At 40.1% G+C, this 16274-nt stretch overlaps 1 protein-coding gene across 1 annotated transcript in view; it reads right to left on the reverse strand.

Annotated features, from left to right (window-relative positions):
* Positions 1-10848, reverse strand: part of PLG (plasminogen) — a 45976-nt gene extending 35128 nt beyond the window's left edge. The window contains exons 1-5 of the mRNA XM_063097873.1: positions 10800-10848; positions 6801-6936; positions 5476-5582; positions 2750-2864; positions 1178-1317 (exon numbers count right to left, since the gene is read on the reverse strand). Coding sequence (XP_062953943.1) covers positions 1178-1317; positions 2750-2864; positions 5476-5582; positions 6801-6936; positions 10800-10848 — 547 coding nt within the window. The remainder of the gene's footprint in view (positions 1-1177; positions 1318-2749; positions 2865-5475; positions 5583-6800; positions 6937-10799) is intronic.
* Between the last annotated feature and the right edge of the window lie 5426 nt (positions 10849-16274).

The following is a 16274-nucleotide window of genomic DNA, read 5'->3' on the forward strand; positions in this document are numbered from 1 at the left end:
ATATCCCTTCAACTATTGTAGTCATGACCAAACTCAGAATTTCCATTTTGCCATATCCTCAAACCAGGATGCATAGGCTGGTGGGGGGTGGGGGACAGGCGGGGGAAGAACGTATTCTCAGAAGTCTGTAAGTTCTCCATTAGGATTTTTAAATATTTGACATCTTCGTCTCAATAACGACCTTTTAAATTTTCTATGAAATCATTCTGATCAGTCAGGTGACTGCCAAATAAGGTGGCACCATTCTAGAGTTTTAGTGCTGGAGTTTTCGTTTGTGTTCATGACCTCACTGGAGAACAAAATTCACCTAAATTGCTGGTGCTTCTCTTTTTACATTGTTGAGAAGCATGAATGGCTGTTTTTTGTTATCTTGAATTACTTAAAAACTGAACCTTTGACTCAGAATTGTTGAAGTACTGTGGTGAGTCATAGTAATACATGACTTTAATCTTTATGGGGTAATAAAAAAAACAAAGGCAGACTTGATACAAAAATGATGCATTCGTCGCCCTTAAGGGCTGAATGACCTGTAACATAGTGTACTTGTAAAGGATCCCCACGGCTCAAATGGAGACAGGTGAGGACAGAAGTGGATTGTCACAGGGTACATTGTTGCATAAATCCCACCTTTATCTATTTCCCTCTTGCACAAATAAGTGTAGCTGAAAATACAAAATGAAGAAATATTTTTCTGTAAGATGTATTTATTTCTGAGTATTGACCTTTGAGGTGCACTATTAAATTGGTTAGTCCATTAAAATAACGGGTTGCTGATTTAAAAACTGGTTCGTTGCTTATCTTCAACTAAACGACAAAATCGATCACATTAAATTAATATTGCAATTTTATTGCTTTCGTGGTTTTGTTTTAACTATTGAAAATCTGTTTGGGGTTTTGTACTCTGTAAGAGTTTTAAGCATAATATGTTTGTATCTAGAGTTTAGATTTAATTTTATATTTGTACACTTTGAAGTAATATTTTAATAAAAATTATTCAGGTCCATACTGGGAGTCTTTGCAAATTTTTGCTCCTTTCCAAGAGGTGGACACATCACTCAATTTCGTCATGCACGGCACTGTTGATTATTAATAACATCCCTGTGGGAAATGAAATGGCTCTACAGCAAATTACAGGTGAAGGGCAGAAATGCGAACATTTTCTAGAGCTGCTTCTGACCTTCACATTCAGGAATGTCGCAGTAGTCAAATCTCTTGTCCGGATCCGTCGTGTAACACCAGGGCCCCTGTTCGTCATTGTCCGGGTTCCTGCAGTAGTTCTCCTCCAGTCCCTCTGAGGGGTGCGTGGTAGGTGAATAGCTGTGCAGGGTGGAAAAGCAGCACGTTGACTATGTTCTAGAAATCAGCATGCTATCAGCAAGTCAGAGAGATGCTCTCTATTTCCCAGCTGAAGTTTAAGTTTCCGTCATTCAAATGCATTTCAGCAACGTGCTGTAGCATGTATATTGCCAGATTTTCAAATTCCCCATTGGTGGGCTGTTTCAGGTACAGTAGCTGATATTACCATTATTACTCTATTGTTGGCCAAATCTTAGAAGAACCAAAGTATTTTTACTGCATCGTCAATAGAAATATAAAGGCCTCAAAATCCTGCCAAATTCTTAATTTGTTCTAAACATCTGCTTTTCTCAGTTGCCCTTTTCTCCATAAAAATAATAGTTCTTACCATTTTGTCCGAGTGAAATATGCACTGGGCATTACACTAAAATATTTTTCTACACATTCTCTCATTTAGTCTTAATAATAACAAAAAAAGAAAAACCCTAACAGGCAGGTGTTACTGTCCCTACTTTACAGATGAGAAAACTGAATGTGGCAACGTAGAGCAAAACTTGCCTAAGCTTGAACTAATAAGATCGAGAATTTAACACACATCTGTCTGATTCCAAAGGCGGAGTGTTCTCTGAAATGCAGCCTGGACTAACGGGGGTGGAGGAGGGAACTGAGCTCATTTTCAGATCTAGGGACAAGTTGATGTGTAGAGATAACTTAGATAAAAAGCACATGATTTAGAGTCTAAACAGGCAGGTTGTAATTTCTAGTTCTCCAAAACAGGGTAATCCCCACCCTCTCAGGACCTCAGTTTCCTCAGAAAAATAAGCCTCGATGATCTCCTGAGCCCCTGACATTGGATGATTTCACATTTGGTTGAGTCATTTCACCCTACCTACTGATAAGTATTAGATCTATTCATCTCATAGAGATGTAATTAAGGCAATTTGGGATGGGGCCAGGGTAACAGACACTACATTCCTATTTGATAAGCATCATTACTGAGAACTTAATGCCACCTAAGGCCAAGCCGAGGAAAGTTCAAACAGAATAACACTAAAATAAATAATAGGCAAGTTGAGAGATTTGTGTTTGATTTACTCTTTGACTCCACAATGTGGAGAAGACCAGCTGGTTGATAACTTGATATGTTGGATCAAGACTCATTCATTCCTAAACACAGTCATCTCTGGTCTTTTCTCAGTCTCAGCCTAGAACTCATGGTTTTGTTGTTCTTTTTTACTAGGCATCTTTCTATGTTTGAGGTCTTCCAGAAAACTCTATACAAACAGTAAACAGAGAGCAACCGTTTTGTGCTATAAAGAATCGAACTATTCTACATCAGCATCAAAATGGTTCTCTTTGTATCTGCTCATCCACATATTCTGGCTTGATTTAGAGGTAACAGAATTATTCTAAATCCAGCAGGTGAGCACAAAGGTGAAAGAGAAAGTCTTACTTAGGCCTGTGGGGGTAACTGGCACTCCATTTTTGACAGACAACACCAGTTTTCGTTTTGGACGTTGTCCCTCTGTAGTTCTTTCCGTTCCCGGTCCTGCACTCCAAAAGATACACTGAAAGGAAGTCCACACAGTGGTCAGTCTTTCACAACAAGAAACCTCGTAAAGAAGGTCTGCACCGAGTAGTCACAGGCAGAGAAAGAACTTGAGCAGCAGACACCATTTTCCCGCTACTAAAACATCGTCTTTTATATGAGGGGTCTTCAAAAGGCTCATGGAAAGATTTGTATTATCTTTCAACTCTATTTGTCCACAAAGTTTATGAAGTACCTCAGTCTTTATAGCATCTTTTAAGATTCCCCACTTTAGCCAAATTTTTAAATGTATTGATCAATCACCTGGGGAAAGTGCTTCTAACATACCTGTAGCAAATGAACGCTTTTAACCCAACACATGTATAATGGTTGCGATATATCTTCACTGGACTATATTACAGCAGATGTATGACACTCACTAAGCATGTATACTCAAGGTACTTTGTGAAAGGGAGACCTAGGGGTCAGGGAAAACTTGTAAAGGAGGTGATACTTGAGCTGAGTCCTAGGAGATGAGAGGAAGCTGGAATAGCAAGAAGAAAGGTGAAAAGGGCCCCAAGCAGAAGGGCTATGCACTTAGCATGTCAAAGAAACAGAAATGAGCCCAGTGTAGAAAAGGTTTGCAAGCCAACCAGTGGCCCAGGGTGGACTTAAATAATGCAAAGCATCTGGGAAGGATTTGGGTTTTATTCTAAGTACACCAAGAAGGATTTTAAGCAGGGAAGGCACATTTCTAAGAGATCACTTATGCAGCTACAAGCAGGGGGACCAGCAGCTATAGTGGTCCCTACCAGAGATGATGGTGGCTTGGACCTGGGTGGTAGCAGGGAGATGGTCACAAGTGGCAGATGTAAATGAAACTAGCAAAACCCTGGCAGATAAATTAGCAGTGAGTTGCTATGGGTCAAATGTCCCCCCAAAAGTTCATGTACTGGAAACTTAAACCCCTTGAAATAGTGTTAAGAGGGTGAGAAACCCAATCATGGTATTTGAAGGGTGGGGTCTTTGAGAGGTGATTGAATCATGAGGACTGTGCCCTCGTGGGCCTGCTTCTGAGGGCTTTATAAGGAGAGTGAGAAGATGAGCTCTCCTGCGCAAGCCATTCACGACCTGACACCCTGCATCACTGTAGAGAGTCCTCACCCACAAGAAGACCCTCACTAGAGGTGTTCCCTGGCCTGTGGACTTCCCAGCCTCCAAAACTGCAAGAAATAAATTTCAATTCTTTATTAATTATCCAGTTTCAGGTATTCTGTTATAAGCAACAGAAACAGACTGATACATGGGTCAATATACCACACAACAGAAACAAGGACCAAAAATGACTGATTTTGACTTTTCACCTGTCTTTTGTTTGTATGTACCCGCCAGAGTTTATATAACCTTTGGCTCCTTCTCATCACCTTGAAAACAAGCAAACTAAGCCTTCAAACTTCAGACTTCAAACTAAGCCCAAAAGTCACCCCCATGTTCCTTCCGGTTAATAATTTACAAATGACATATTTAAATGTTCGTGGCCTGTAGAGAGACTCCCACCTCCCACCAGGCTTTTTTTTTTTAAATCTGGTTTACAGTAAGTAATCCTGTTTATCTCATCCTTTGCCCACTATTTGTAAGAAATAATAACCAGCAGATTAGATTTAGGTTTAGATTTAATCTGCACTGTAATCTCAAGAATTAGAAATAAAGAGTGATAAGGAGGGAAGTACAGCAGGAGAACAGCTAATCAAACCTAACAAGATGAATCAATGTATAGACATCGCCCTAACACACAGAAATACTTTTAAAATTGTATTTAGAGTTTTTGCAGTGAGATTAGAAACAATGTTGCAAGTCATCATCAAGAACACAAGAAGGATGTTTCTTGTCCTCTTTAACGCCTGTGATCCAGAATATTCGGAGACCTAAATTATTGTTAAGAGCCCACTACCTAGCCAAAAGCAGAGCATAAGAGAGAGTTTTAAAAGTGTCACACATTTATTTAAATCTTCATACATACTTAACGGGACTTTTGCATATCTAGATAGCACGCAATCTCCATTGGAATCCAGGCCATCTCTCATCCTAAACAATGGGATTGTTGATCTGTATTTTATAGGAAACTACAGTAAAGGAACTATAATGTCTGCACACTTGCAAAAGACGGCATTTCAGAGTCTGAGGAAAATATAGACCATAATTTTTTTTAAAGTGGAAAACTTAAGAATACAAATAAGGATTTTGTCCCTATCCAAATGTTCCTGAGGATTGAAAACACCTCGGTACTCCTGTTTTACAGGCTTCAGTCCAGAAGTTAGGGCCCAAAGACCGTGGTCAATGTATAGAACTACAAGCCAAGATCATAGAGAACATTTAGACTCCCCATCTCCTTAAGAAGAAAACAAAATTTCAAATGTCTTATTTTCGGGTCTTCGAGGTAGAAGTGCTTTTGCAAATCCAATCCCTTTATTTTTCAAACAAGAAAAATGAGACCAAAGGATGCAGTAATACACTCATGTTGACAGAGCTGGTTAGTAACCAAATCCCGTCCTAACTCAGAATTTGGTTTCACTGTTCCTTTGTGCTTTGGTTTCATACATTAAAGATATAAGATAGGAGAAGGAGGAGGATGAGGAGGAAAGCATACGCACTTTTCTTTTCAAATAAAATGACATCTCTCATCCGAATGATGCCAGAAGACTTGCTGTTTTCAGCCATGATCACACACTGCTGCTCTTTACTGTGGTACTGGAATGACCTGCAGAGAGAATCAGGAAATACAGTCAGTGTTTCCTTTATTTAAAGAAAACCAACATTTATTAATAAGTAAGACATTCTAAGGTAACTAGATCTCTTGTGGATCTGGGAGATTAGAATTGTTGCCTTTTGGTTAATTTCGGTTTAGCATGGATGAAAGACTGGAAATGAATCCTTCAGTATGGTAGTTACTCTTGTTCCCTTATACCTGTACCTTCTCCCCCTCCAGATTTTCTCTTTCTTTCTGTTCAACTGCTTTGCTCTTTCTTCATATATTGTCCTGAAAGTGCCAGGATATCTTTTGTTGTTGGAAAGAAGCAACTCTGATTGTTTGGATCCCATCCCTGAGATGGGCCGTCTCTGTGACTGCTGGACTCCTCTGATCTCCCCTTAACCTTTGCCTTAAAGTCCCCCCACTTCATCTCACACCTCCCTTCCCTTCCACGTGGTCCTGCCGTGGTTGCTCTGTCTGGTGTTCAAAGCCATCCACAGCTACTGTTCCAGCCCAATAGCCTACATGAAGCTTTGCCTTGGCCAACTTGGCCTATTTGTTGTCTCAATCAGAGGGTGCAGGGCCACGTCTGGCACACCTACAATGCCCCCCTTCCTTCTTAGTGCTTGTCAGGATCTCTCTCTCACCTTCAAAGCCCAGCTCCCTGACATTCTTCTTTAGCTGTCACCACCCTTAGGATTTATTCTTTCCTCTGAATCCTTACAGAGCATGCACTGATTACGCCACATAGCAATACCTTGTATTGGCTGTCTTTTTTTCTTTTTCTTTTTTGCATTATATCCAGTTCCTTTGACTACACCATAATACAAAAGAGCAGGCTCTGGATCTTGTATCTATACTTCTTTGCTCCTTAGGATCTATCTGGGCAATTCCATCTACATGAGCCTCAGAAAATATTTACTGATGGTGATGTAAAAAACTAGAGCTCAGAACAATAGCTGTTAATGTTTCAGTCATGTGTAAAAATAAATAACTTCATTTGGGGGTATTTTTCTAAAGGGGGCATGAATAAAGCATAAGAAGAAGCTGTTAGTTTGGCTTCAGACACCGGGAGCAAATAGAGTTCCAAACTCCAAGCCCATAACTCCCTCGATCCTCTTAAGTCAGATTTTTGTTAATAACTCTATGAGTAAATTTCTTGCCATTAAAATAATAGTGTCCCAAACAGCAAGATTTCTGCACTCGGTGCAGCGACAATGAAAATACCTGCAAACGAATTCTGTTTCCTCCTCACATTTGGTGGCACATTCGTCTGTGCTTCCCACCCCGAGCTGTTTCTTTGTGACACTAAACAGCGAAGCTCCCTGGGTGTTTACATAGTCATCCAGGGGGTCCCCTCGACCTAAAAATGGAAGATAAAAGTGAAACAACTGACAACATGAATTAACACCATTGTTTAAGGTATCACGACTTTTTAATCTATTTGCTCTGTATCAATGAAATAAAACTTGCTGCTTTATTGGAAGCAGAATGCTGGCTGTGAATAAAAATGTCAGGAAAACAGCTCCATTAACAGATTGCAGTATATGAAGAGATTAACTAGATTAGAGCTATGTAACAATTTCTATGTTGCTATATTAATGATACGAAACCTTAAATAAGAATAGATGTTATGGGTCTGCCACTGATTGCCATGTCATAATAGAACAGTAAGACGTAGGAGTGGCAGTTGCGTTACCAAGATTGGTGCAGATTTGTCCACACCTGGGTAAGTGGAACTTGGAGGCTGTTGTTTGATATCTAACAACTTACACTTTAGCTGTGACACTGTCACTTTAACTGGTCATGAGCATTCTCTGAATGGTTCCACCTCAAGATACAAAATTTTTGGTGAGTTGATGATGTTGAGAATAGTAAATAAGAACTGAACTAAATTATGGTATGGTATCATCTTGGGCAAAAACTACTGGATGGTTAGAATCTCACCCACAATACAAGGTCATTTTGATACTGGTCTGCATACAGTGACATATCACTACTAATTTTAGAGAAAAAATTTTCCCATGGTGATGAAAGGTATCTGGCATTTCAGAGGAAACTGAAAAAAAAAAAAAGAAAAAAGAAAAAGCAGAGCCTGGGACAAATACTGGCCTTGCTTTTTCTGTGAGATCAAATCTGAGGCAAAGAATCTGTCTGAAGTTTGCTTTTCCTCTTGTTCCCGCAGATAGTGGCCAAGGGGGCCTCAGCTCTGCCCCCACTGCAGGGCTGCAAAGAGCCTCCCCTGTTCTGATGCTCCACGGAATACCTGACCTGGCATTGGCAGCTCTATTCCAAGCCTGCAGATGCCAGCTTCCATCCTTTTGGTAGAAAATGTTGCTGATTTTCACAGGGCTGAGAGGCCAAAGAGGTTAATAAAATGAAGATAGAAATGTTTCCATGGAATTAGGCAACATGGCCACCTTGACCACTTTGAGGGGAGTGGTGGGGACCAGAGCCAGCTGGATGGGTTAAAGAGTGACCAGGCTAGGCAGCGGGAAAGGCATGAGAAGACTCCTCTCAGAAGCTGGCCATGAAAGGAGCATTTCCTAGAGGGAATATGCAGTCACAGAATTTTTTTTTTTTTCTTAAAGATGAGACATTATGGAGCATGTTTGTATGCTGATGAAAATTACCCAGGAGGAAAGATCATTACAGGTCAGATCCTCATTCTCAGAAAGGCTGTTCCTGACCACTCAAAAATACATTGACTGCAAGGTGAGGCAGCAGGGGGCGAGGGAGAGATGCACTCTAAGATTAACACAAAGCCATCTTGTAAAGTCCACCCTCTCCTACCTCTGCAACTTCAACTTTCCTCAATTTAAGCTGCCCCAAACTAGAAGGTTGGATTATTGAGCAGGATGCTGGCTGGTGCGTTTTAAGCTTTAATATACTAAAAAGCACTTGATAGACATATAAAAGATTATGGAGAAATAGATATTTTAGGCCCATATCCATGTCTTTACCCAACGTTTTCTTCTTATTTGAACGCTCATTTCCAAGAAGAGTTGTGCTTTGGCAAATTCTATAGATCAGGATGTGATTTTAAATACACACGATAAATCCATAGAGTGCACCCTACAAAGAGTTAAGTTAAACTCCTTGAAGAGTTTCTGGGAAGTGTAGCAGGGCAGGCTATGATTAATATTCAAAAAGAAAGTTTCCATTTATATCACCCTTTAAATAAGTAACTTTTAATTATGCCATTATTATGTTATATAGTATATAGCTGCTGAGATCCACCTTAGGAGCCAATGTCCCAAAGAAACATTCCAAAAGAGAATCATTGTTTTTTTCTCTTTTCTTTGAAAAATTTTTCCAAAATCTTTTTTTCTCTAATTCACCTCCAGGACTTATATGGCAATGGCATTTAATACCATTTATTTGTTGACAAAGAAACACCAGACAAATCTTTTGGTAGGAAAAATATTTTTATATTGTAGACAAAATGTAGATATATACTGCGACCAAGGCAAGTGCATTTTATTTATAATGTTGTGTTTTCATTTATGTGCATGTATACTTGTGCGTGTAAAAGACGAGACTTTTAAAGGCAAGATGTTTATCCACCTCTCACTGAGTATAGTTGTAAAGGCAATTTTTTCTCTCCCCAGTCATTTCACTGGAAAGATAAGACTCATTTCCACAGAAAGTAAGGGTAAATACCTTCCTTTCAAAAAGAGCTTATGAAATAATTTTTCCCTCTAGGTTGGTTAGGACATGTTAATCCTGTTTCAGAGAAGTGTGTTCTAACTTTTGGGTGTAGCCCATTGAATACATGCATAATGTTCCAGATCTCAGTTTCCATGGGCTGAAATAGAACATTCATAAACACACACACACACACACACACACACACACATACACACACACAAAACCATATACCACAAAAATCTGTTTAATCCTCTCCTGCTCTGTATTTTCTTCATTTCTTTGAATGTCTCCCATTAAATTCAAATGTATTTGACTCTAAGGTACAACTTGTAAAATTGTATTTGGTAATTTATCGACTGAATTTCAAGTATCTATACACTGTTTAAATGAAGAACTACTAGCATAATGCAGGATTGCGTTTACCCAAGATGTCCAGAATAGGCAAATATAGAGAGACAGAAAGTAGATTAGTGGTTGCCAGATGCAGCAGTTTGGGGGTAACAACTAAGGAGAATGCAGTTTCTTTTAGGAGAATAAAAATAGTCTCAAATGTATTGTGGTGATAGTTGCACAACTCCAAATACACTGAAAACCATTGGATTGTATGCCTCAAGTGGGTAAATTGTACAGTATGTGAATTGTATCTCAATAAAGCTGTTTCATAAAAAAAGAACCACTGGGACCCGTGTGGAATATTTTTTAAAAGGTTTAAACAAAACTGAAACAGTGAGAAGAGCCCTAGATTCCTTCACGGAAAGCCCTGGTTTAAATCATGGTTTCTTCACTTCTTGGATTCAGGAGCTTTGTCAATGGACAAATATAATTTTCGTAAGTCTAGATTTCTTTATCTATAAAATGGGGATGAATATACTGCCTACATATACCACCAGCTGAATAAGCTAATATTAATAAAGTACACATGTGTGCACACACACGAACACACAAACACACACGTACGTATGCATGCATAAAACTGTGCCTGCCTTGCCCCAAGCACTAGAAGAATATTTATTCAATTACTATATGCATACACCATTTGGCGAATCAGCACATGTGTGTTCTGCAGGCATAAGAAGCAAGCACGTCCCTAGGGAAAGCCTCAACTAAGTCATAACAAAAAGAAAAACACTGAGTCCAGCTGCACAACTGGTCAGGGAACAGAATCTACTCAAAGAGATATCTTAGTGTTTAAACTTAGATGTGAGGGGCATATGACACCCTAACAAAAATGACATAAATTAATCAAACTGACCACTAGGCAGAGAGACTAACCATCTTCTGAATTGTTAACTACACTTTTATCAGCTGTTTTTCAACTAAAACAGCCATCATGTGGGATCAGTACTTTAGATTTGAAAAGTCACCCATTACTTTCTCTGCCCGTTCAGTATTCACCAGGAAACTAAACGTATTTCTTGAAAACTTCTTCAACTTTATGCTAGATTTTGAACTAGGAATCTCATGAATCAAAAGTTAAATTAAGTGAGTTGCACTAAAACCATAGTTATCTATTTTTCATACATTGCTAGGAAAAAATAATGATTAAAGTAAAAAAAAAAAATCTTTAAGTCTTACCCGACTTCAGAAATAAAAGAAGGAGAAGGACCACTTCCTTCTGGTCCATTTTGGGTCTGGCCAGCAGTGTCCTGAAAACAGTGTGTCCCAAGTCCAAGATGCTATTGACTTACACAAGAGTAAATGCATCCACAGACAAGATAGTCAAATTAAGTTAATGATTCTCTTAGAGGCCCATGCCTCTGTACTCAGAAGGGTTCAAACATTACCTCAAATAGGGGATCTTACAAAATGTTTGAGAGCGGACTCTGCAATAGATGCTGGGAAGTGGGGAGAGCAGCCCCCCCTTGGCCACCCAGGCTGCCTTCCTTTCTCCCCTCCCCCCCAACCCCCAACCCTTCATCTCTCCCATTTAGCTGCATTTCCTTCCCTCTTCTTTCATTCCTTTTCTTTTGGATAAAAAAAATCATAAAAATAGCTCACATTTGCAGAGTACCTTCCATATGTTGGACACGGCCAAGTGGTACATACCCCCAGTGTCATGCGACCTTCACAACAAGCAATGTCATTGTCCTCCCCATTTTACGCTGAGGGCACCGAGGATAAAGCAAATAGACACAAAGTGCTCAGGCCTTAGATGACAGACTTAAGTTAAGCGTGACTGTTAACATCCCCACATTCTACCAAACAGTGTAGAAATTACGATGTAAGTGACAATATTGTCATCACAATGTCTTTATTCTCAGTGGATGAATGTTTTCTATAATTATAAATTATGTTATAAAATATCAACATTTCCCCCCCCCAAATGAATTCACAGTGTGTTATATTCTCATTCTTATGAAATAAAGCAAGAGTAGTAGAATTGAGTTGAAAGAGTTCATCTCAATTGTAACTGTTGAATCTGTACTTAAGGCAAGAATAACCTGCTTTAAAACACCTATTTTAGGGCTGGCTGGTTAGCTCAGTTGGTTGGAACATGGTGTTATAACACCAAGGTCAAGGGTTCAGATGTCCATATGGAATGGTTAATTAACCTCTTTATTTTAATGTGAAATAAGGACAGGAAAGCATTCACCCCTCTTTCCAGCTATGGAATTCCTTTTTATAAATTAATTAGCAAAGTGTAGAGGTGGGCACCAAAATTATCTTGAGTGGAACCTCCTGCAGAGTTCCCTGAGATTGAAGTACTGTGCAGATTCTCGAGAATTTTAGATTCTCAAGAACTGTGCAGATTCTGGAGAACAGGAGGGTGGTACCATGGGAGGGGCAGGGATGACCTAATTGCATTTCCCAATTTTCCTTTTTAGCCCAGCTTTTTTCTCTCCTCCGGCTCTTAGGCCTCCCTTTATCCTCTCACCTTGTGGCCCAGTGCATTAAAGGAGACAAAAGATGGAAGCAAGCTGAAAAATCAGTAGTGGGCAGATTTTTTTCTTGAAATAATATGAAACTTCTTTTAGGGGGCCAATGTTGGTATGTTTGAGAAAATATTTTGAGAATAAAAAAAAAAAAACAGATTCTACTAATCTATAATGTTTCCAGTATGTGTTTATTTCCATTTAGAATATTATTTTAGCACTTCCTCCTGGATAAGGCACCTCAGGCGTGATACTATCAGAAATTCTATACCCACATAGTTTTCCTTTTCCTGTTGTTTTCATTTTTGATTTGGGGTGTGTTGGTATACCTTTTGCCCCCTTTTCCCCTGGTGGTTCTAGAATGCACGTGATTCTCCAAATGTTGTTTTATAGAAGAGCAAAGAGGAATATGGAATGCGTTGCTCAGGAATTGACTGGGGTGGGCACATGGAGACTTCCGTTACTGCATGCCCTGCATGATCGAGCCTCACTGGCACAGAGTAGGCATAAAGCAGCGGACTATTCTAAATTGTGCGTAGGAATCTCATGCTGCACTTAGAGGGGTTTTTGCCCCTCACTCTAAAGACAACTAATTCAAAGTAAGTCATTTTCCACCTGAAAGAAAGGCAGAAATGGGAAAAGTGATATAGAAAGAGGTCTAGTCTCGGTATGCTATCATCAAGTTGCATAAATTCTGAAATTTATGGATTCATATTTAGTTCAAGTCATTAAGTATTTATTGAGCACCTACTGTGTACAGGATTGTGTTAGATTCATTGAGGATTATACAAAAAGTATTAATCACAGTCTCTACCTCTCCCAGGCTCCACCCTAAAGGAACTCCAGGAAACTTTTGCACCTAAGATTTGTGGAGATTCTGCTGCTGCAGTTGAAGCCAGGCACAAAGACGTTCAAATAAGACAGGAACTGAACCTAAGATCCTTAGCTCTGCCCAGTATGAAGCCTGCAACAAGATTCACCCAGGTGCTCTTAGGAAAAAAAGAATCAGCCAGTCTCTCTCAGCGCTGAAATGGTCAATTCCTTGCACGTGTCTTAGAGGGAGAGTTGTAAACCCAAGGAAAGGTCAGCTTCACCAGGAGAGTGAGGTAGAGTTCATGCTACAGTCTTGCCTGAAGTGGAAGCTGTGGCCAGGTCACAGTTTCTCAGGTGACATGCCTGACGTGTTTGCACCTGCCAGCTCATTTCCACACAGACTTTCTACCTTCTCCAGCCCGAGGCCCTGCCATCTGGGAACTGTCATTCTAGGACAGCTCATTTCTTCACCAGGGACATCACTGAGTAGCCCCAATAAGACCATGCCATTTCAAAATGAAAGCAGCAAAAAATTAGGTGATCTGTTAATGACCCACGCAAAGCATCCCTTTGCTGTTGCAAGGCTTCTCAGCAAGTTCATCTTAGCCCTCAATGCCAATTTGCAGATTGCTTTTACTACGTTCATTTATTAGCACATATCACCAATGAAATATGTTCTAATTAATCTGGAGCTGGCTTTAATTTCTTTTCGACCTTTTCTCATGTTTGTTAGCCTTCATTCACCAGCCCCTGGGACCATCTAATGAGATGATTGTCAGCCTTTGCCTCCGGTAGAGATAGCGGGCACTCAGCATGGTGGTTAAAGTGTAATCCAGCAGGGGACACTTTCTGAGTGAGACCCGACTGACTCATTCTGTGTTCAGTAAGGTGATATTTCCTTAACTGAGTTGTGCTGGAAGAAATTGAGATATTCATTCCTTTTTGGAAAAAGTTACTTGTCATTGGCCATCTTCGCATCAGAATTATTATATGCTTAAGAAAAATATTAGCAGAGAAGACGGTTGTTCCCTGACAACTGAGCAGCCCAAGCTGAGTAGGCAACAGGACTCCTAGAGGACAGGCCAGGGTCCCTTCTGTTCTGACGTCCAGACTCACCACGAATAAAACAGAGATAAACCAAACCATCCTTTCCATCTCTCACATGCACTCTTCTCTACGTTAATTAAGACAAAGATCTTATTTCACAGTATTTTGGAGAGACAAGACCTATAGAAAACATTAAAATATTAAACATATATAATATATATTATACATATATAATATACGTGTTTCAGTATATAAGTGCATGTAAAGACTAGTAAAATCTGAGCAAAGTCTGTGGACTAGTTCACAATTTTGTGGGAAGAGCAATTTGCAATTTCCTGTTTGGGATAATGAACTAGAGTCATGTGAGATGTTACCTTTGGGGGAGGCAGGGTGATGGGAACACTTCTAATGTGTTTATAATTATTTCAAAATAAAAAAAATAAATATATGTGTCTACATATGTATATATTTGTGTATATATGTAAATATTTGTATATATGAGTATATATTTGGAATATATGTGTACATATTTGGATATATATGTCTACGGGGTACTTCAAAAAGTTCGTGAAAAGACTTGTATTATATATGAATCTATTTTTCCATGAACTTTTTGAAGTACCCTTATATATTTGGATACATGTGTATTCATTTGTACATATATGTGTGTATTTTAAGAGGACCTAAGATGATGTAAAGTGCTTCCATAATATTAAAGAGAATTCCCAACGTGCAGAACCTTGTCTAAAGTTACAGCATTTCTACCTCAGGGTGCACACTCAGCCTTTAGCTCACTCCCGTGAGCTCAGGGTCATGGAGCAGCATGGGACAGGTGCTCAGCATGGGACACCACGCTCCCCTCCCTGGCCGGCAGCCAGATAATGAAGGGTGATTGATGACTGATGCCCCCTGCACAGCAGTGGCTCCTGCACGTGGGTCTGGAATCCAGAGGCAGGAGGTGTCCAGGCCTGCTCCTGCCTCCCAGGTGTTCAGGGGGACTCCCCTATGTGCTCACAGGCAGAACACAGCAAAACAGAGGCTTGGCACAGTGACTGGCCTCTGAGTGATGACTCCCCGGGTCTCCTAGTCCAGTCCACAGCTCACAGACTCCACAATCCCATGCAGCACTGATGTCCTGAGCTAGGGTGCAGGGGAGGAGGGGTTCCATGAGAGTGAACACTGCCGTGAACGCCCCTCCTCCAGTAGATATCTTCCCAGTGTGTACAGTGTTTGGCACTGTGCTGAGTGCCAGGGGATCAGGAGTAAAGATGACGTTACTCCTGTCCTCAGGGAGTTTTCGATCTCATGGGGGTGGAGGCCGCACAGATCTGTAAATTGGAACTGTAGAAGTGAAGGCCGGTAGGAGACACAGTGTGGCCTCAGAGAAGCCAGGCTAAGTGAGAACTCTAACAGTGGGAGTGGTCGTGACATATAGCCTGTGTGTCCCAGCAGGTGAGAGCACATGACACCACAGTGACGTTAAAATCCAAATCTCAGTGGCCCAAGCTCCCAGTAAAGTTCACTCCTCCCACCACTACCGCCACATGAATACAAAACCCAGTAAAATAGCATATCTTCATTAAACAAATTCCTGACCTATCTCTATAATAACTCTTTTCCCAACATTATTAGCTGCATGTTCCTTAATTGACTCTTTGTGTGACAATGATTTTTTAATATCACATTCTATGAGAGAAAAGTAATTCGTTCTCTCTCTAGCATGTTATTACTGACAGATCTGAAGTTTCTTTCAGCTTCACAACTCATTATTAATAATGAAAGATACGTTTACAGGATTTTTGACAAATTTAGGAAAACCTCTACCAAACTATTTTTATGTATGAGCTGTGGTATTTGGAATAAATCCCACAGACTCTTTGCTAGCTTTGTGCATTTCAAATCCGCACATCATATCCACGTGACTATGATGCAATCTACAGTCCTGCAGGTTGAGCTTCCACCATCGGGTGAGTCAGCACAATGGATGTTAAGAACATTCTGGAAGCCATTTTACACTGCGACAGCCAGCAATAACTCCATACCACATAAATATATTCCATAGAACCCCAACTAAATGAACCCCAGCTCAATCCTTCTTTAGTTTGATCCCCAAACTGCCCACAGCTACTCCACCACCACCCAACATCAAGATTATGGAAGGCAAGTCAGGGTGGAAAGAGACAGAGATTTTAACCAATTATAGCTAAATTGCCTGACTTTTGCAAATTTTACAAGAGCGTGTGACCAAATGAACACATTGCTAGGGCCCTTCCAGAGCTTCAAAAGGGACTGTTGGAGTTATCTGTTGCTGTGAGAT

The sequence above is a fragment of the Cynocephalus volans genome, chromosome 5, assembly GCF_027409185.1.
Source record: "Cynocephalus volans isolate mCynVol1 chromosome 5, mCynVol1.pri, whole genome shotgun sequence".
Lineage (NCBI taxonomy): Eukaryota > Metazoa > Chordata > Mammalia > Dermoptera > Cynocephalidae > Cynocephalus > Cynocephalus volans.